Here is a 22,324-nt window from a genome sequence, read left to right as displayed (position 1 = left end):
ACGGGCGAAATTATTTACAAACATTATCGCGGAAATAAATATCTGGAAGGGTTTATATACAAGGGAGGAGACAGCAGCTGGCCATGACAGTTGTTCTACGAACTTTATTTGGCAATAGTCGACCAGAGTTTAAGATCCGAAGCCGATTTGATGAGGCATTCTCAAATTAAAAAAATAAATAAATAAAAAACGTGAGTGTTCAATATTTTTCAATGCTCTTTTTTTTTTTTTGCATTTGTCTTATAAGATTCTTCACGGTCCTCTAAAAAAATTTTTTATGAGTCCATTTCCATTATAAAATTCCAACGATCCCAATTTTGTTGCGATGACGAGTGTACACACACACACACACACACACACACACACACACACACACACACACACACACACACACACACACACACACACACACACACACACACACACAAAGTATACCCCCACCACCACTTACACATCATAAAATAAATTCGCCTGTGTGTTTGGACGGTTTTAATGCCAACACAAAATGAGTCACCCAACAGGTTTTATCCTCCTGCCCTGGCAGCTCTCGCAACCGCTACATTGCTCATCCAGGAACAGAATTCACCGGCACCCACGGTGTCAGGTGGCACTGGACGACGGCTCACATATCGGGAACCATGTTGGAGAACGATCTACGTAACCGTTCTCCCTCTTGAATCACTTTCGAGGTGCCTTCAAGCACACCCTCATCATGGCTTGGCTGCCAGGTTACGAGTCACTAATGGATTTTATTGGCGTTGGTGGCGTCACTGCTGAGCAGAGACAAGTTAATAAATAGGTTGAGATTGAACTCATTTAAGCATCCACAGAGAATGATACTTTGGACTTGCCTCTGCTGTGTGTGGTTCCCAATAAGACCAGCAAACTGTGGTTTTTGTGTGTGTGTTTGCTTCTTGTGTGACAAAAGGATTCCATAATGCCAGTTTCTTTTATTACTTCATTCAAAATAATGTTATTAAGTTTTTGAAGGGAAAATTATATTTAATTAATATTTACTGGGTAAAGAATCCTTTTGTATTTTTCATATATATTTATTGAGTTAAAGAAGTGGTAAAAAAAAGGACACTTTAAGCAAAGACTCTTTTTTAATGCGAGTTTCACCCACTGAGGCCTTTGTTAAGTGCATGGATGACCACACAGTGGTGTGTGGAACACAGGGGAAGATGAGGCGATGCTGGGTCAGATACAACCAGGCAAGATACTGTCAACAGCAGCACAGTCACACAGCATAGTCACAGCAGCACAGTCACACAGCATAGTCACAGCAGCACAGTCACACAGCATAGTCACAGCAGCACAGTCACAGCAGCAAGCTCTGGAAACAAGTACATATTATCTATTAAGAAAACCATCCACCTCACCAACAACACAGGTGTGTTGAGGCTGACACCATCCACCTCATTTTGTCTAGATCCATTGCACAGATCATCTTGGATCAACATACTGAACACTGTATACCAGGACCTGACACTTCGACCTGACTTGTAACTTCATCTGACCTGACCCAGCAGCTCCTCTCCTCCATATGCTTTATATAAAACATTTTTTAATGTATTCCAGACCCGTCATTGAAGCCTACAGTGGCTGAATCGTCATTTTAAAAAGGTTTCTCTGTTGAACGTACCTTGTTTTTACCGTCACTTGTCTGCTCTAGATTATAGATTTAATATAAGATTTGAGTTTTTATAGTAATAGCTAATAATTATATATATGTTTTTAATTCTGATATAAGTAATCTAAAGGCAATAGCTTTTGTGAAGGGACGTGTATGTGAGTTATTTGGGTATTTTGATGTGTGCATGTGTGTGTGTGTGTGTGTGTGTGTGTGTGTGTGTGTGTGTGTGTGTGTGTGTGTGTGTGTGTGTGTGTGTGTTGACGTTAGCAAACATGTTGAATAGGTCACGAATAAATGTGGGAGAGAAAGAGAGTTGTGTGTTGAATCATATAGAAAGCAACAAGATAAAGCAATGATATTTAAACAGCATGTACGTGGACTCTACCTTGCCAGACACGTACAGGCACCACACCTCATCCACTTAAGTGTCACCATTAGTAAACTCTGTCTTCATCTCCCTCTGCAGGTGCAGTAATGGAGGGGTCAGGGACGCTGCTGTGAGTCCTCCCGTGTCCTCTCATCCTCCTCCTCCTCCTCCTCCTCTGGCGGATGGAAGCTTCACAAGATGTCACACTGAACTCCTCCTGACTATGTGATAATATCGCCGACAACGCAGTGTTTAGTGGATATCGTGATTGTTAAATGCTGCCGCTCTCAGTCTCCCGTGTTGTTGGCCGGCAGTGACAAGACTATCTGGGCGAGCGTTGGGGTGATGGGGCCTCGCGTGGGGCTGACCTCGCATGACCCAAGACTGTTCAGTTGACCTATTCAGCGGGTAAACCTGCCTCTGTCCTACTACCCCCTTACCCTCCTTCATCTCCTTCCTCCTTCCCCGTTGCCCGTTGCTCCTCCCTGAGTCGTGGCTCCGTCGATTCACTCATGTTAACACAACAGCGAGTTTGGCGAGAAGACTTGGGTTAGATTTCAATAAGTCCCATTTTTTCTGTTGAGGAAAATAGTGTTGATAACAACGGTCCCTACTGAAGTTCCATTTAATTGGGCTTGCAGTGATCCAGGCCCGCAAATCACCAGTACCTGTATGGTCATAGGTGAAGCTACCTGGATTTGAAAAGGGCCTTGACAGGTAGCGATATAGATGTAGCTGTCAAGGCTGTTAACCGCACAAAGGATCCACCACGGGTAACATGGGTGCAATTAGTAGAAACGCGGGCGTGCTAAATACAGTGATCCTACCAGTATGATGGACATAGGCATATATCGTGGGCATATATAGTGGGCATGGACATGGGTGTGACAGGTCCGCCCGTCCTGGTCAGCTCACGCCGAGGCCCCGTTGCTGACTGTGTGGTCGCCGCAATGTTGCTGGTTTCATATTGTTACAACCCGATCAGTAGCTGCATCACCAGGTCTAGTGCAGAACCCCTTTCTTCAAGTTCAAGCCTCACTCTTCACTGCACAACCTTCTCAAGTGTCAGCATCTTCAAGATAGAATATTCTCCAAGTATCGGTATCTCGCAATAGAACTTCATTCATTGGAATATACAGTTAATACATAAATCTTTATCTTACAAAATCGCTATTGCCAGTTTAAAAAAAAAAAAAGCTATAGTTTCCTAGGCAGAAGTATTTCCAACAAGAGAGGCACTGTTCTAACCAAATATATCAAACAGAAACTCTAACCTTAATATTTTCTCACACAATTTCCTAAAAGCCCGGTTAAAACCAGACCTCATAAATCCAGACGTTTCCCTGTGCAAAAACATTATGTACTCCTCCTCAGCCCAACCTTCTTTCAAGATAAAACCAAGATCCTTCTCAGACCCTTCTGCAAACCATACGGAAGAATTTCCTTCAGTTAACAGTTACTCCAAAAAAAAAAAAAATTCTTCAAGACAGAACTCCTAAGCCCCAGTATATTTCAAACCAGAACATCAGAGCCCCAATATTTTCGAGATCGAAGTACCTAAGAGACAAAGCCTTCATTATTCCCCAGTACCTACAACCCTAGTACTGCATCTTTACATCAGAACTTTCACCAAGCCCTTACATGTTCAAGAAATAACCTCTTCAAGCCTCCAAGACAGATCATTCAGATTTATAAGGTTTAGTAGTGAGATTCTTCAGTTGGGTAACAGTGTGCCACATATCAGATATCGCAGAAAAGAAAACGAGTCAGAAAAAAAACAGCAACATTAGCTTCACTGACCACCAGGGTGTACATAAGAAATATATAGTGCAATATTACTAAGATATAACAATGCCCTCTTAAGTAATTTCATGAGCACGGACAGTGGTTTAAAAGCGTTGTTATATTTGTGTGCGAGGTTCTATATTTTCTTATGGTATTGTATAATGGGTTTTGAAAAAATGGCAAATATTTTATTTAGGAGGGCTTGGTATGTTGATGCTCGCAATGTACAAAGTCTCATTCTGGGAATCTGGTGACTATGTTCAATGGGACACTCTCTATGTGTGTGTAGGTGGTGGGTGTGTGATGTGATCTGTAGAATGGTCCTCCTCCCCTCCCCTCCCTCCCCCCAGAAACCCATGTAGGTAGTCGTAGGCCAATTTCTTTGGTTATTTTTTGTGACTGTTGAGTGATTCTACTATGTTCTGCCATCCCGTAGTTTAAGTGTGTGCTGTCAGTGTGGAGCCTCACCCTAGATATCTGTGTAGGTGTTGCCAAGCTTGTAGTGCGCGCTAGTCATTCAGTGGGCTTGTAGTGGCCCCGCTGCTGCTGAAGCCGCCGCAGCATGAGCCACGGGACAGTATCGTAGCCTCCTGTAGCCAAAATGCTTAGTGTAAGGCAGTCTTGTATACCGATGGTAGTGTATTGTAGCAGAGCGGGGTTGGACTGGCTGGAGGCGTGAGTGTCTGCGCCCTGTCTGCAACTCACTGCTAGTGAACTAAAGGCAGGCCAGACACCAGTATCACGTGCAGGGCGCCGTGGTCAGCCCTGCCCCCTGCTGTAGCCTACAAGTGTTGCCAAGGACTCAGTACCGCCGCTTGCGGGCAGGGGCTGTCCTCAGCCGCCCTCAGCAGGGCGCCCCGCCCGCCCGCGACAAACCACTCTGAACTGCGGTCAGCTTTCACTAGGTTAATAAGAAGAATGTAATATATATTCATAATATAATGATACATATATACTGCATAGGAAATATGCACTATCTATCGTACGTAGGGTGTCCCAGGTGCCACGTAGGTAGACGTGTAGCGAGGGTGGGTGCAGCGATCTCCCCCTCCTCGCCCACACCACTGATGACGGCGGTCCTTAGTTCCCCCAACACCTGCCACGGGGGAACGGGGAGGCCGCTGCTGGAGGTGGGGAGTCATATTCCAAGAGGGGCTGCCTCCCCTCCCTCCTCGCACCAATACGGGTCTAACAGTGAAGGCGGGTGGGCCAAGGCAGACCCTACGGGTCCCACCAGGCCCACACCCACCAAGGCAGCCTCAGGAGCTTCACCAAAGCAGCCTCAGAAGCCTGGTGAGCGAGCGTCAAACACTCTCCTCCCATTAAGACAGCCTCGGGAGCCTGGTGAGCGTAGTGTCAAACACCCCTCCCACCGAGGAAGCCTCAGGAGCCTGGTGAGCGTGGTGTCAAACACTCCTCCCACCAAGGCAACCTCAGGAGCCTAGTGAGCGAGTGTCATACATTCTCCTCCCACCAAGGAAGCCTCAGGAGCCTGGTGAGCGTGGTGTCAAACACTCCTCCCACCGAGGAAGCCTCAGGAGCCTGGTGAGCGTAGTGTCAAACACTCGCCTCTCACCACCCACTCCAGGCTCAAACCTGATCTAGGCCTCAGTATTAAAACAAGTATTACAACCGTAAAGTATTGCCAAGTTATGGAGGGCACGAATAAGTGGCACTTATGCCAGGGTGCGGCCTGGCCTGGCCAGTGTGGTCCCCACGGGCCGTCTGAGCCCTAGCGTCTCTCACCGTCGCAGGTTGGTGGTAGGGAGAGCCTCGGGGCTCAGAAGAGCCCTCAGCTGAAAGGGCAAGTGGGCCGCAGGTCACTGTTTGTCGTTGTTGTTGTGGTAAGTGGGCAGGAAGCCCACTGGCAAGTTGTGGAACCGCCTGCCATCCAGAGGGCAGGATAGTCATGACGACTTTATATTGTAACTGTAGTAATAATATTGGTGGTGTTTATTAACAGAAGGCAGAAATCTAGTCAATATTATTTTGTTTTACAGAGTTGATAATGAGAGTATTTTTACATGTGAAAACACTGTCTATTTATTATTTTTTAGTATAAACTTAATTTGCGGCTGGCGAGTCTCGCGGCAAGTAACCAGCTCCCACACTCACGTCCATGTCCCTCACCTCTTATGAGAGCCTCACTCGCCACAACTTTCAACAACGAAAAAAAAAAAACATAATACCAGTGGTAAATAATCCCCTATGATAACTTCTTATTCAGACAAGATATTTTGCGATCCCTCCTTACACCTTCCATCCTTAGGTCTGGCCGCCAGCTCTCCGGTGCTGTCCTCACGTTCAGGTAAAAGTAACTCAATCATGGCCAGAGACCTGCCTCACCCTGCCCCTTCCTCCCGACTCTCCCTCAACAAATAGTGTAGTCAGGGTAGTGTTCAGTGGCCCGCATCATTTTTACACGTTCATACTGTGGGTTTATAAGGGTATATTATCCCCAGGGGTGAGGAGTGTGGCTGAGTGTGGAGGTGTAGACTCTTGCCTCACCAGGCAGAGCTCCTGGGCCGTGCCCACCGTCATGCGACGCCTAAGGAGCAACTCAAAACCATTCGTTCCACGTTCCGTTCCTTGATTTTCCCTATGGGTGAAAGTTCTATTTTTAGCACAAAGATGCTCAGAAAGCAAAGAATGATTATGATACCTTATTAAATGTTTTAAATTTTTGGGGGGGATAAAATCCTCAACATACAGTTATCAGATTAGAGTTTTTATACTAATGAAAGGTAATAATAAACGAAGATTGCCATTGGGTAATTGTGTTTTGATACCCATAAGCCGTTTTACATCCAAAACTCCAATAAACACATGCGTTTACATGTAATTATTATGAACAAAAAAAATTTAATTAGATTGTATGGATTTCATTGTGACGTGTACAGCCAGCAGTGTGTCACCCAGTTACTCCCTCTCAGGTGGTTTGTCCCTGTGACACAATAAGCCACTTTATAATCTACGGAAATTCTTAGACGAAACCGCTAGTCATAATGAAATCCAAGCGCCAAAGTATGATTGTATAGTTGTTTTTTACATGTGCGGTCAGTGCTGTATTATGCCATTTATACATGAAAGACACAGTTGTTGTAGATATAATATACCGGGATGTAGTAAATAATAGAGTGGAATAAGAAATGGAACAATTTAAACAATAAAACAATGGATAAATAAGTATGTAGTTTCATTATATAAGATTTACCCCCACTCGCCCATAGCCCCACATAAACCCAGTTCAATCTCTCCCACGTCCAGCCTCCACGACCAGCTCCCACGTCCAGCCTCCACGACCAGCTCCCACGTCCAGCCTCCACGACCAGCTCCCACGTCCAGCCTCCACGTCCAGCCTCCACGACCAGCTCCCACGTCCAGCTCCCACATCCAGCATCTCCCACGTCCACACCCACCAGTCTATACAGGGTGTGGACGTGGGTGCTAATAACCATTCCTATATTTTTTTCTGATGTTCCCTCCTACTACCTACTGATGTTTCCTCCTACTACCTACTGATGTTCCCTCCTACTACCTACTGATGTTCCCTCCTACTACCTACTGATGTTCCCTCCTACTACCTACTGATGTTTCCTCCTACTACCTACTGATGTTCCCTCCTACTACCTACTGATGTTCCCTCCTACTACCTACTGATGTTCCCTCCTACTGATGTTCCCTCCTACTACCTACTGATGTTCCTCCTACTACCTACTGATGTTCCCTCCTCCTACCTACTGATGTTCCCTCCTACTACCTACTGATGTTCCCTCCTACTACCTACTGATGTTCCCTCCTACTACCTACTGATGTTCCCTCCTACTACCTACTGATGTTCCCTCCTACTACCTACTGATGTTTCCTCCTACTACCTACTGATGTTTCCTCCTACTACCTACTGATGTTCCCTCCTACTACCTACTGATGTTCCCTCCTACTACCTACTGATGTTCCCTCCTACTGATGTTCCCTCCTACTACCTACTGATGTTCCCTCCTACTACCTACTGATGTTCCCTCCTCCTACCTACTGATGTTCCCTCCTACTACCTACTGATGTTCCCTCCTACTACCTACTGATGTTCCCTCCTCCTACCTACTGATGTTCCCTCCTACTACCTACTGATGTTCCCTCCTACTACCTACTGATGTTCCCTCCTACTACCTACTGATGTTCCCTCCTACTACCTACTGATGTTCCCTCCTACTACCTACTGATGTTTCCTCCTACTACCTACTGATGTTTCCTCCTACTACCTACTGATGTTCCCTCCTACTACCTACTGATGTTCCCTCCTACTACCTACTGATGTTCCCTCCTACTGATGTTCCCTCCTACTACCTACTGATGTTCCCTCCTACTACCTACTGATGTTCCCTCCTCCTACCTACTGATGTTCCCTCCTACTACCTACTGATGTTCCCTCCTACTACCTACTGATGTTTCCTCCTACTACCTACTGATGTTTCCTCCTACTACCTACTGATGTTCCCTCCTACTACCTACTGATGTTCCCTCCTACTACCTACTGATGTTCCCTCCTACTACCTACTGATGTTCCCTCCTACTGATGTTCCGTCCTACTGATGTTCCCTCCTACTACCTACTGATGTTCCCTCCTACTACCTACTGATGTTCCCTCCTACTACCTACTGATGTTCCCTCCTACTTACTGATGTTCCCTCCTACCTACTGATGTTCCCTCCTACTACCTACTGATGTTCCCTCCTACTACCTACTGATGTTCCCTCCTACTACTTACTGATGTTCCCTCCTACTACTTACTGATGTTCCCTCCTACTACCTACTGATGTTCCTCCTACTACCTACTGATGTTCCCTCCTACTACTTACTGATGTTCCTCCTACTTCCTACTGATGTTCTTGCTACCTACTGATGTTCCCTCCTGCTACCTACTGATGTTCCCTCCTACTACCTACTGATGTTCCCTCCTACTACTTACTGATGTTCCCTCCTACTACCTACTGATGTTCCCTCCTACTACCTACTGATGTTCCCTCCTACTACCTACTGATGTTCCCTCCTACTACTTACTGATGTTCCCTCCTACTACCTACTGATGTTCCCTCCTACTACCTACTGATGTTCCCTCCTACTACTTACTGATGTTCCCTCCTACTACCTACTGATGTTCCCTCCTACTACCTACTGATGTTCCCTCCTACTACCTACTGATGTTCCTCCTACTACCTACTGATGTTCCTCCTACTACCTACTGATGTTCCCTCCTGCTACCTAATGATGTTCCCTCCTGCTACCTACTGATGTTCCCTCCTGCTACCTACTGATGTTCCCTCCTGTTACATTCTGATGTTCCCTCCTGTTACATTCTGATGTCCCCTCCTGTTACCTTCTGATGTTCCCTCCTGTTACCCTCTGATGTTCCCTCCTGTTACCCTCTGATGTTCCCTCCTGTTACCCTCTGATGTTCCCTCCTGTTACATTCTGATGTTCCCCTCTGTTACCTACTGATGTTCCCTCCTGTTACCTTCTCTTGTTGCCCCCTGTTACCTTCTGGTGTTTCCTTCTGTTACCTTCTGATGTTCCCTCCTGTTACCCGCTGATGTTCCCTCCTGTTACCTTCTGATGTTCCCTCCTGTTACCTTCTGATGTTGCCCCCTGTTACCTTCTGGTGTTTCCTTCTGTTACCTTCTGATGTTCCCTCCTGTTACCCGCTGATGTTCCCTCCTGTTACATTCTGATGCCACCTTCTGATGTTCCCTCCTGTTACCCGCTGATGTTCCCTCCTGTTGCATTCTGATGTTCCCTCCTGTTACCCACTGATGTTCCCTCCTGTTGCATTCTGATGTTCCCTCCTGTTACCCGCTGATGTTCCCTCCTGTTTCATTCTGATGTTCCTTCCTGTTACCTTCTGATGTTCCTTCCTGTTACCCTCTGATATTCCCACCTGTTGCATTCTGATGTTTCCTCCTGTTACCTTCTGATGCTCCCTTCTGTTACCCACTGATGTTCCCTCCTGTTACCTTCTGATGCTCCCTTCTGTTACCCGCTGATGTTCCCTCCTGTTACCTTCTGATGTTCCCTCCTGTTACCTTCTGATGTTCCCTCCTGTTACATTCTGATGTTCCCTCCTGTTACATTCTGATGTTCCCTCCTGTTACATTCTGATGTTCCCTCCTGTTACCTTCTGATGTTCCCTCCTGTTACCTTCTGATGTTCCCTCCTGTTACCTTCTGATGTTCCCTCCTGTTACATTCTGATGTTCCTTCCTGTTACATTCTGATGTTCCCTCCTGTTACATTCTGATGTTCCCTCCTGTTACCTTCTGATGTTCCCTCCTGTTACCTTCTGATGTTCCCTCCTGTTACATTCTGATGTTACCTTCTGATGTTCCCTCCTGTTACCTTCTGATGTTCCTTCCTGTTACATTCTGATGTTCCCTCCTGTTACATTCTGATGTTACCTTCTGATGTTCCCTCCTGTTACCTTCTGATGTTCCCTCCTGTTACCTTCTGATGTTCCCTCCTGTTATATTCTGACGTTCCTTCCTGTTACATTCTGATGTTCCCTCCTGTTACAGTCTGATGTTCCCTCCTGTTACCTTCTGATGTTCCCTCCTGTTACCTTCTGATGTTCTTTCCTGTTACCTTCTGATGTTCCCTCCTGTTACCTTCTGATGTTCCCTCCTGTTACCTTCTGATGTTCCCTCCTGTTACCTTCTGATGTTCCCTCCTGTTACATTGTGATGTTCCTTCCTGTTACATTCTGATGTTCCCTCCTGTTACATTCTGATGTTCCCTCCTGTTACATTCTGATGTTCCCTCCTGTTACCTTCTGATGTTCCCTCCTGTTACATTGTGATGTTCCTTCCTGTTACATTCTGATGTTCCCTCCTGTTACCTTCTGATGTTCCCTCCTGTTACCTTCTGATGTTCCCTCCTGTTACCTTCTGATGTTCCCTCCTGTTACATTGTGATGTTCCTTCCTGTTACATTCTGATGTTCCCTCCTGTTACATTCTGATGTTCCCTCCTGTTACATTCTGATGTTCCCTCCTGTTACCTTCTGATGTTCCCTCCTGTTACCTTCTGATGTTCCTTCCTGTTACATTCTGATGTTCCCTCCTGTTACCTTCTGATGTTCCCTCCTGTTACCTTCTGATGTTCCCTCCTGTTACCTTCTGATGTTCCCTCCTGTTACCTTCTGATGTTCCTTCCTGTTACATTCTGATGTTCCCTCCTGTTACCTTCTGATGTTCCCTCCTGTTACCTTCTGATGTTCCCTCCTGTTACCTTCTGATGTTCCCTCCTGTTACCTTCTGATGTTTCTTCCTGTTACATTCTGATGTTCCTTCCTGTTACATTCTGATGTTCCCTCCTGTTACATTCTGATGTTCCCTCCTGTTACATTCTGATGTTCCCTCCTGTTACCTTCTGATGTTCCCTCCTGTTACCTTCTGATGTTCCTTCCTGTTACATTCTGATGTTCCCTCCTGTTACCTTCTGATGTTCCCTCCTGTTACCTTCTGATGTTCCCTCCTGTTACCTTCTGATGTTCCCTCCTGTTACCTTCTGATGTTCCTTCCTGTTACATTCTGATGTTCCCTCCTGTTACCTTCTGATGTTCCCTCCTGTTACCTTCTGATGTTCCTTCCTGTTACATTCTGATGTTCCTTCCTGTTACATTCTGATGTTCCCTCCTGTTACATTCTGATGTTCCCTCCTGTTACATTCTGATGTTCCTTCCTGTTACATTCTGATGTTCCTTCCTGTTACATTCTGATGTTCCCTCCTGTTACATTCTGATGTTCCCTCCTGTTACATTCTGATGTTCCCTCCTGTTACCTTCTGATGTTCCTTCCTGTTACCTTCTGATGTTCCCTCCTGTTACCTTCTGATGTTCCTGCCTGTTACATTCTGATGTTCCCTCCTGTTACATTCTGATGTTCCCTCCTGTTACATTCTGATGTTCCCTCCTGTTACCTACTTTTATAATTTTTCATTTACCTGATCTATTGCTTTTTAAATCACTTTTGTCTACTTTTCCTGTCCATTTTACCCAGATTATCTCATATCCTGACCTATCCCTCCCACCCAGCACCAGGTAACCAGCGGTGCTGGTGATATACTTGTTCGTCAACATGGATTTAATGCTTGTTTGTGAGAATATAATCAATTTTTAATAACAGTAATATATTATTAATATTATTATTATTTAAATTAATAGCAATATAATAGTAATAATATTAATAATAAAAATAATAAACAGCAGTAATATATGAGGTGGTGTTGACAACTGAGCCTCAGTGTTACAGCTGCTGCTGCCTCGTACACAACTGGACAGTGCACACGCAGAAGTAAGTGCTTATTTAGTCCTACATAATTATAAACTTACACTGGTTATTACGTAGTCATTATGTAGAATCTAGCGTAGGATAACCCGATAAAGTCAAACAATGTGACTTATTCTCACACTGTGAAGTGAGAATGAGAGGGCGGCCCTGCTAGGTCTGTAACATTGTCCAGTACAAGTGAGGCCTCTGCACTCTACTGGTAATTCTGAGCGGGCTTTTGGTGCAAGGAATTGGAGCTAACCTCCCTTTCCTTGGAACAAGCCTGGTTATATCACACTCCCCAGGCGCTAAATGCATGACCCATGGGGGTTTAGCGCTGCTCCATGACTAACTGGATGTGTGTCGGTCGTTGCATTAGCAATAATATTAGGAGAGAAGTAAATACTGACTCTTAATGTTATAGGCATGCAGTTAGAGGCCCGAGTCCTCTATAACCCACTATGATAACATTAACATAGATAAGTAAATTTATGAAGCAACTGTAGTAGCCAGGCTTAGGTTTGTTTAAAGTACTTCTGGCAGGGTAGACATGATCACACCAGAGGCAAAGTAGTTGGTCAGCCCTTTGGACACTTTCTTGAACACTGCTTAATTGTCCACTTAAGGAATATAGTGATAGTATAATAACCTATGTGACATGTCAAGATATCTTATTAATGAAAATAGATAAAATATATATTAAGCAAATTTCCTATATTTGCTTGTAACAGACAAATGAACTGTAGATATAAATCGAGATGTTCTTCTGTTAACCCTTTTTGTGATTGTTCCCAGGTTCTTGTGTATCCATATCATATTACACTACCATCCACAGGATGGATCTGGTGTCCACAATAAACTAGCCACTTCCTTGAGTATACCTGGAGAGGTTTTCGGGGGTCAACGTCCCCGCAGCCCGGTCTGTGACCAGGCCTCATGGTGGATCAGGTCCTGGTCATCCAGGCTGTTACTGTAGGCCGCACGTAAACCGGCTGATCAGGTACTAACTTTAGATGCCTCTCCAGAACCTTCTTGAAGACAGCCAGGGGTCTGTAATCCCCTTTAAGTATGCTGGGAGGCAGTTGAACAGTTTTGGGCCCCTGACACTTATTGTGTTGTCTCTTATCGTGCTAGTGACGCCCCTGCTTTTCACTGGGGGGATGTTGCATCGCCTGCCGATTCTTTCGCTTTCGTAGGGAGTGATTTTCGTGTGGAAATTTGGCACTAATCCCTCTAGGATTTTCCAATCATGAATCACTTCCGCCTGCGTTCTAGGGAGTACAGGTTGAGGAACTTAAACCAATTCCAGTAATTTAGGTGTTTTATCGTATTTTTTTTTATTTTATTTAAAACAATGCATACAGATATACATATATAGTCACGTATATAAAAATGATATAAATATGTATAAAAATAGACATCATCAGTAACTGTTCCAGTCCACAAAGTAACACTATTCATAATGGTGCTGATATACACCTGACCATAGTACGAGGCAGGTGACTCACCCCCCCCCCAGTTTTACTGTATTGTTATTAATATACTCAAATACTTGCGCTAAACCACAAGGAAGAACATTTACTTTAATAGTTTCATGTACTCCATATTTTTATTGTTTTATTTTAAAACATTGCAATACTTTTATAAAATATAAGAAGCCTCGTCTAGTTCTCCACAGAAAAAATAATTTTTTATACTAGCAATACACAAACACATTTATCTTTGATCTTACAAAATATCCCTCAACCTAGGCTTTTTATCCTTTACTAAATACAAAGTATATTGTTGTGTAATCTTGTAACATTCAAAATATATCTCAATATGCTTGTAAATTTTAAATATACTTGACATGAAATTTACCTAAGAATTAATACAAAAAAAAAAAAGAATTCTATATACATTGTACACACATGTATTACATGTGAATTATGATTCCATCATAATAACTTACATACTTCCCTCCTTTACCACAGTACAAAAAATAAAACACTTGCACTAGAATTCACAACATCGTATAACTATTCAAATAACTTACAAAAAAAACTAACAATAATTACACTTTAGGACAATTTATAGACGATTACACAACTTTAAAACAGTGGAGAATGTCAACTAATATAATTACAGTACACTAGATATTGAAACACATTCTAGTATTACAGATACTCAGATTTATATTAGTTAACACGTATTAACATGTACAACAAGATATAGATGTGTAATGACAAGTTTCATAGTAATTTCAGACTATGCTTTTTCACACACTTAGGTTGATAATAGAACATTATAGCACCTAATCGAATTAATAAGCCGCCTTTCGCTTCTCAGGATAAACATCACTACAGTTAAACAGTGCTCAAAAAAAAAATTCTATTTTGTTCGAGCAATTCAAATCCCATGTAATACATTACACCGATGAAAACACCACTACATTGTAATAAGTGCTTAAGATTCATGATATTCTAGCAATTCTCTGTCCCTGTCATTAATTCTCCCCCCCCCCTTATGTAGAGACCAGTCCACTCAACCATTACAACACTAAATCGCGCAACCCTTTCAGTCATACCTCTATACGATGCCGGAAAATCTATAGCCCATCTACGTCCATACACTACCTCATTTATACACTTTGTTTTATAGAAATGTCCTGCTAAAGCCCTTGTTCCTCCCTCCCCCCCCACCTCCCTCATCGCCCACGATATATAGATATAATCAGCCACTAAATACATGACGGCCCTCCTCACACTATCTCCCACTCCCTCTATATCCAAACTCGCAGCCCTTAATACTACTAAACCACTCCCACCCACCATATCCAAGACTCTGCGAAACCATAGACGTGCCCTCTCAATATGCTCACAGAAATACACCACGTGATATGCTGTTTCCTCCCCCCCCCCCCCACACACACAAAACACAATGTTGAGACTGCAAAATTCCCATCTGATACAGTCGTACTTTAGTTGGCAAAATCCCATGTAAAAACCTATACATAGTTTCCCTCACCCTTTACTTCAACCGTAACTTACTGAATACTCCCCAGATTCGTGTCCAATTATATAATGGAAAGTCTCTCCTTCCAACACTTCTTGACATCTTTCCAACCTCCCCAAAACACACGCCTTTACATTTCCCGGATTTCTTACTTGTAATAAGTATCTCAACATACTCATACACTCCTAAGTCCCTATCCCCCCACCACCGCCTCACATCTTCCATCACATCCCTCACTCTGACACCACGTTCCCCACCCAATCTCAGATAATGCTTCACATATATGCTCTTTAGTCTGCTACCCAAAGGAATTAAACTTAAACCCCCTTTCGCCAGCGGTGTCATTACAACCGTTTGCTTCAGCCAATGACAACCATATCCCCATATAAAATTCAGTACTTTCCTTTGCACATGGAGTAATGAGCAATTCACAGTATAAACGTAAGTAAACATTCTACAGAATTCATTACCTTTGTAACTTGTGAGCTCATTACCTTTGTACCTAGTTCAGCTATCAAAACTTTGGGGGCCCAGTCCCTGGACCCATTACGTACCTCTGTAATCTGTAAATACCTTTGTAACTTGTCATGATTGTGACCAGACTTACCTGGAGTTCATTACCTTTGTAAATTGTGAGTTCATTACCTTTGTAAATTGTGAGTTCATTACCTCTGTAACTTGCTCAGCTATCAAAACTTTGGAGTCCAGTCCCTGGACCAATTATGTACCTCTGTAATCTTTTGACTACCGCCCACAGGATGGGTATGGGGTGCATAATAAACATATTAAATTATTATTAATTAACTTTGCACATGCGCTCATCTTTCGCCATCAAGGGGTATACCACAGCCACGTGCCACAATTTAGGATAAATGAGTGTATTAACCACAATGACTGTTGTATAGTCAAACCACTCGTTCTTATTCCCCCTAACCTAAGCAAGACCCGTTGCACTACCCTTTTAGAATTTACCTCTCTAGCCCCTTGTGCTTCCCCTCTGTACAATACTCCACAAATTTTTATCTGCTCTACAACCTGCCATCCATACTTATTTCCCAGTTCCCCTCCCACCCATGACCCAACCTCCAGTAATTTCGACTTTTCACTATTAACACTCGTACCTGTTGCTCCACTAAATATTTCAACAATTCTGTTTACATTCTTTAACCCCTCCTCTCCCCCCACTAAGACCGTCGTGTCATCAACATAACCAACTATACCCGTAGCACCCCTAAGTCTTACCTCCCTCCCTCACTTACTCCTACATTTATCAATCTATATAATGGGTCTTACAAACCATACCCCCGGCCGGGATTGAACCCGCGGTCATAGTCTCAAAACTCCAGCCCGTCGCGTTAGCCACTAGACCAGCTAGCCACAATAAGATTCATCCAACTAGGTATATTTCTACACCATAGGAAGGTTAGCACAGGCACCACTGTGACCACAAATGCAAGTTTTTACAGACGAATCTCCAGCTAGCGTGGCCGTGACGAACTCTAGCTCAAGTCCCTTCACTGCCGTCAACATGACTCAAGAAATCGTAATGACACGAATGCAAACAAACCATACCCCGGCCGGGATTGAACCCGCGGTCATAGATTGTTTGCAATCGTGTGATTACGATTTCTTGAGTCATGGGTCTTACAGACATGCAAATAGGATTTAAGACATGGGGCATCCCTGCCTCAGCCCCCTACCCATACTAACCGTCTTTCCCACCCTTCCATTTATTTACACTCGTATTTCTGCACCTCTATATAAAGTTTCCGCCCACTTCACAATTTCCTCACCGAAACCCATCCTTCTCATAATCATCCATAATGTCTCTCTACACAATCATAAGCCGCCTTCCAATCCAAAGCTAGAACACCTCCGCCTTCCATCCTATGCTCCTCTATATAATCCTTTATCCTCCCATGCCCACTAAACATTGTTCACCCTGGCACACCCATCTGTCCCATATCTATAACCTTTCCAATTACTTTACACAACCTATTACCTAAAACCTTGGCAGACAATTTATAATCCCTGCACAATGATAAACCTCTATAATCTAAGATGTTATTCTGTACTTCCCCCTTTGGAACCATAACCACTACACCTGTCCTTTGTGTTACTTATGCTTCCCTTATCCTTCATCTCATTCACCAACTGCACCAAGAAATCCTTCATGACATCCCAGTTGCTCAAATAAAATTCATTTGGGATTCCATCTATCCCAGGTGCTTCCCCGACACTCATCCCTTTTAAAGCCATCTACACTTCCTCTTCATCTATAGGCCCTTCTATCATCGCTCTATCTGCTGACTCTAGGTTTCTCCGTATCCCCTTCTCTAAACTCTTCAGATCTCCTATCTTTCTCTTTCCCCCTCTCATATATATCTCAAACCACTTATCAGCATAAACACTCATACTTTCCGTAGTTACTAACCTCTCTCCCATCGTATACCCTCCCACATCCGTATGTACGTCCAACTTCATCATAGTCATTATACTCTGTCTTGTCTTTAATCGCCGCAATACATAGGCAGATGGCTTATCTCCCCATAACACATCTTCCAATCCACCTCTCAGTCTCTCGCCATCAAATCTTGCATTCTGCATTTCCATCAATTGCGCTTTGATGCCCTCAATCTCATGTACTGGCTAAACCCCACTAAAACCTTCATAGCACTGTTTCAACTGCCCTTCTAAATATCTCTGTAAGCCATATTTCCAATGACTTGCCTCCTTTCCTTTTCTCATATAAAAATTCTTGATTCCTGGTTTAGCATATTCCTCCCACCATCGTAGTATATCACCTCCCTTTCTCCCCTTGGTCCATTCATTTGTCCACCACTCAACAAAACTAACACCGTCGTCCTGCTCATCTAACAATCTCACATTAAGTTTCCAATAACTCGTGTAACGCTTTGGTAAACCACCCCATCCCACATCCATGACCACTCCTTTATGATCTGAAAACACAACGTTTATAGTTTCTGTATTAGCAACCTGTAACCCAGGAGAAGCATAAATACGGTCTAATCGTGCTGCATATCCTCTCCTCACACAAGTGTGCTCCACGTTTCACCCCTCCCCCCTCACTACATCCGCTAAGCCTGCTCCCCCTAAAGCATCCCATAGGACCCCCAACACACACCCAGCTCCTCTCGGCTCCACATCCTTCCTACGGATTACACAATTCCAATCCCCCCCAAACAATGTATATATAGGAAGCCCTCGCATATGATAAATAAGAACATCCCTCACAAAATCTTCCTTTATGTGCCTATTGCTATCAGCAGGCATATAAACACTAAACACACAGGAACCCCACCCCTTGTACCATCCACCCTTACTAGTCTCCCATCCCCCCCTTCTTCCCAGTGTAACATTTGAAATGGACTGGTCTCCACTATTAAAACTGCAGCACCTCCCTTGAGTTTACCTGTATACCCAGCATAAACTTCGTACCTGTCAACTAATAAATCCCGACCATACTTAAAATTATGTTCTTGTAAAAGGATAACATGTACCCCATATCGCCTTAAAAAGGCACTGAACATCCTCCTCTTCACTTCGGCCCTGAGGCCATTTATATTCAATGTTAAACACTTAAAAATGCTAACGGGGGATTACCATGTGTTTCTTTACGTTTTTGATCAGTATTCTTTTCACTATGCCTGTTACTAGTCACGTCTTTCTCCTTCCCCTCTCCTCCCCTGACTTTCCTAGGCACATCCACTGTTTGTTTTTTACCCGAACGTTGTGCAGGCGTAAGAATATCATCACTGTCCGAGGCAACTGCCTCCCTCTTACGTGAAGTCGCAACAGTGACATTTCTTTCGGACTGCCTTCCTTGTGTATTTCAACTACAGTTTCACAGTCCTTTTGTTTGCCCATCCCTCCTACTCACATTGCCTCCCTCATGTACCCCCCCCCCCCATCCCTGATTCATATGTTGCTCATGCAAGCCTATATTCAGCATTCCATCTTCATGGAAATAAATGGTATAAAATACCGACACAATGGAAATATAAACACATATGCAGTATAATGTGATCCTTTATTGACTACGTTTCGCCCACACAGTGGGCTTTTTCAAGTCACAAACAGATCTTCCTGGGGTGGAAGGGACGCGAGTATTTATAGTCAGGTTCAGAATGCTGAGGTCAGGTGGAGAATGCTGCATCTGATGATGTACTGAGTGGAGTTATAGAGTCTAAAATCTTGGGTAGCTTGGAAATGAGATTGGATAAGTTTGTGAGCAGACCTTCTACAGTGTTTTTATGTGGGATAGCGATGAAGAAGTTTCTTGGCAAGTGGTTCAGCTATGTTATAGAAGCCACTATTCTGGTTGAAGTTGTCGGATATAGAAATAAGTGATGATTCCAGGATTCTTCGGTATTTAGTGTTGTCTTCTGTGGCGATAAGTCTTGAGTTTCTGTAGTTTATCAAGTGGTTGTGTGAATTACGGTGTTGTACACAGGCATTCCTTGTGTCGTCAGACCTGCTTGCGTATTGGTGTTCTGAAATACGTGTTTGGAGGTCCCTTGATGTTTCGCCCACGTATAATTTGTTGCAGTCATTACAAGGGATTATGTATACCCCTGCAGAGGGTGGAAGCTTGTCCTGTCTATCACTGGTAATGTCCTTGATGGTCGTGGAGGTAGATACTTGGAATGAGGTATTGGAAAAGATGTTGGAAACGTGTTTGGCAATGGAGTTGGTGGGGAGGACTATGTATCTCTTCTCGGCAGTGTCTTCTCTGGGTGTGTTGAAGATGTTTAATGCCCATCGTCTGCAGTCTCTGATGAAGTGGCGAGGATAGTGGAGTTTAGAAAATACTTGCTCAATTATCGTGCATTCTTCAAGAAACTCATTGCTGCAGATTCTAAGTGCACGCAGGAAGAAGCCTATAATTACACCACGTTTGGTTTTGGTGTCGTGGTGAGAGTAGAAGTGGAGAAGATCGTTTTGGTTGGTGGGTTTTCGATAGACTTTAAAACGAAGTTCGTGGTCAGCTTTGCAGAGCAGAACATCAAGGAAAGGAAAAGTGTTGTCGACTTTCTTCAAGTGTGAACTGGATTGAAGGCTCGACCTGTTTGAGCTTGTCAGAACACCAATACGCAAGCAGGTCTGACGACACAAGGAATGCCTGTGTACAACACCGTAATTCACACAACCACTTGATAAACTACAGAAACTCAAGACTTATCGCCACAGAAGACAACACTAAATACCGAAGAATCCTGGAATCATCACTTATTTCCATATCCGACAACTTCAACCAGAATAGTGGCTTCTATAACATAGCTGAACCACTTGCCAAGAAACTTCTTCATCGCCATCCCACATAAAAACACTGTAGAAGGTCTGCTCACAAACTTATCCGATCTCATTTCCAAGCTACCCAAGATTTCAGACTCTATAACTCCACTCAGTACATCATCAGATGCAGCATTCTCCACCTGACCTCGGCATTCTGAACCTGACTATAAATACTCGCGTCCCTTCCACCCCAGGAAGATCTGTTTGTGACTTGAAAAAGCCCACTGTGTGGGCGAAACGTAGTCAATAAAGGATCACCTTATACTGCATATGTGTTTATATTTCCATTCCATCTTCATGCTGATCATCCAAAAATTCCTTTATAACATTATTTATGGCAGCCGACACTCACTACCCAAATCCACTTGTTCCACCTCTTCCTCCATACATATTTTTTCAACGTCCTGTGTTACCTCCGGTAACGTAACACACTCCTCTGGACTGTCATCCACAATCTCGCTCCACAGCCTACTTTCCCGAATATGTTCTCCTGTACACTGGGACATCACCTCTTTCCTTTTCCCCTCCTGCCCCTGCTCCCTGTGTCCCGGTCGACGAGCGTCGTGGACACTGTGCCGCTACATGTTCAAATGCACCACACAATCGACAGGCTCTCCTTTGCCCGGCATATGTGACATAAACCTGAGTTTTAAAATCACTCAGTCACAAATGAAGGTATGGATCGTCGCAAGGACATTTTGAGAGTGAAAGATCCCTCACGCAGTCCCGCATACATACCATCTGACCATCGTCCAATCGTAGCTTGATGTATTACTCCATATTCCTCAAACGACGCTTTGATGTCTTCTTCATCCGCCTCAAAGAGGACATTCTGTATTTTTACCCAAGTATAGTACTTGGACACGTCCCTCATTCTCACTTCCAAACCAGGGTTAACTGTCATACACACATCCTGGTACTGATCCACCATTTTGTCATACGTCACAGTCGTCACAAATTTCACGAATATTCTCGTTGAGCCATTTAATGCAATGCCATACAGATCTTCATTGTTGATTCCATATGTATCTCATAAGATAGCAGGCAGTAGAACAGATGCATTTGTTATACACCGCACCTTTCAGCACTTCTATGCACACAGTGTTGACACGTCTCCTGATAGCTTGCACCATCTTGAGAAAATCTCGCAGTGCTACCAACAGGTGCTAGCTCAACCGCCAATGTCCGTCCTCCACCAAGGTTGAGAGACGATTGCAGGAGCAAGGCGTAGCACAACCTCACGGCCCGAAAGCGATGAGGTCAATATTTTATCGTATTTGTGCCGTGAAGATTCTCTGCACATTTTCTAGGTCGGCAATTTCACTCCTGCGGCAAAATCTAAATCTCTTTAATCGCTGTGTGTTCCCAGAAAATTATTTCCGTATTCCATAAGACCAGCCCCGTCTACCTCAATGATCATGGAACGTTATTTGAGTATCTTTTAAGACCAGTCCCTGTTACCTCAATGCATGCAAAAGTAATAGTACAGATGGTTGCAAAAGTTTCTAATTTTTTTTTATTTTTTTATTATCACACCGGCCGATTCCCACCAAGGCAGGGTGGCCCGAAAAAGAAAAACTTTCACCATCATTCACTCCATCACTGTCTTGCCAGAAGGGTGCTTTACACTACAGTTTTTAAACTGCAACATTAACACCCCTCCTTCTAATATAGTTTCTAATATAGTTAAATATTATCGTTGGAGTTTTGAAGCCACTCAGAAGAGGCGATCATAAGTTATTACATGGAAATTAATATCCCAGTTTCTTAAATAAAAAATGGCACATTGACTCCTGTACAGCCCAAAATTAATTCAAACTTTCCACTAAGGCGCACTGGCTTTGAAAGTTTGAAGTCAATCGGAAGAGCATTCTTTAGCTATCGCAATGAAACCAAGGCATAAATATTGA

General features: G+C 43.8%; 2 protein-coding genes across 2 annotated transcripts in view; both read left to right on the top strand.

Annotated features, from left to right (window-relative positions):
- LOC128686284 (cytotoxic granule associated RNA binding protein TIA1) overlaps positions 1–6,974 on the top strand; it is a gene marked incomplete in the record, with an annotated part of 1,123,904 nt that extends 1,116,930 nt beyond the window's left edge. Inside the window, 1 exon segment of the mRNA XM_070085945.1 lies at positions 2,103–6,974. Coding sequence (XP_069942046.1) covers positions 2,103–2,111 — 9 coding nt within the window.
- Positions 6,975–12,060: 5,086 nt separating this feature from the next.
- LOC128686283 (uncharacterized) overlaps positions 12,061–22,324 on the top strand; it is a 142,258-nt gene continuing 131,994 nt past the window's right edge. Inside the window, exon 1 of the mRNA XM_070085940.1 lies at positions 12,061–12,128. The gene's annotated coding sequence lies outside the window, so the exon portion shown is untranslated. The remainder of the gene's footprint in view (positions 12,129–22,324) is intronic.

Source organism: Cherax quadricarinatus, chromosome 17, assembly GCF_038502225.1.
Source record: "Cherax quadricarinatus isolate ZL_2023a chromosome 17, ASM3850222v1, whole genome shotgun sequence".
NCBI lineage: Eukaryota > Metazoa > Arthropoda > Malacostraca > Decapoda > Parastacidae > Cherax > Cherax quadricarinatus.
Note: the sequence above shows the minus strand (reverse complement) of the source record. Positions and strands in the feature narration are given on the sequence as shown.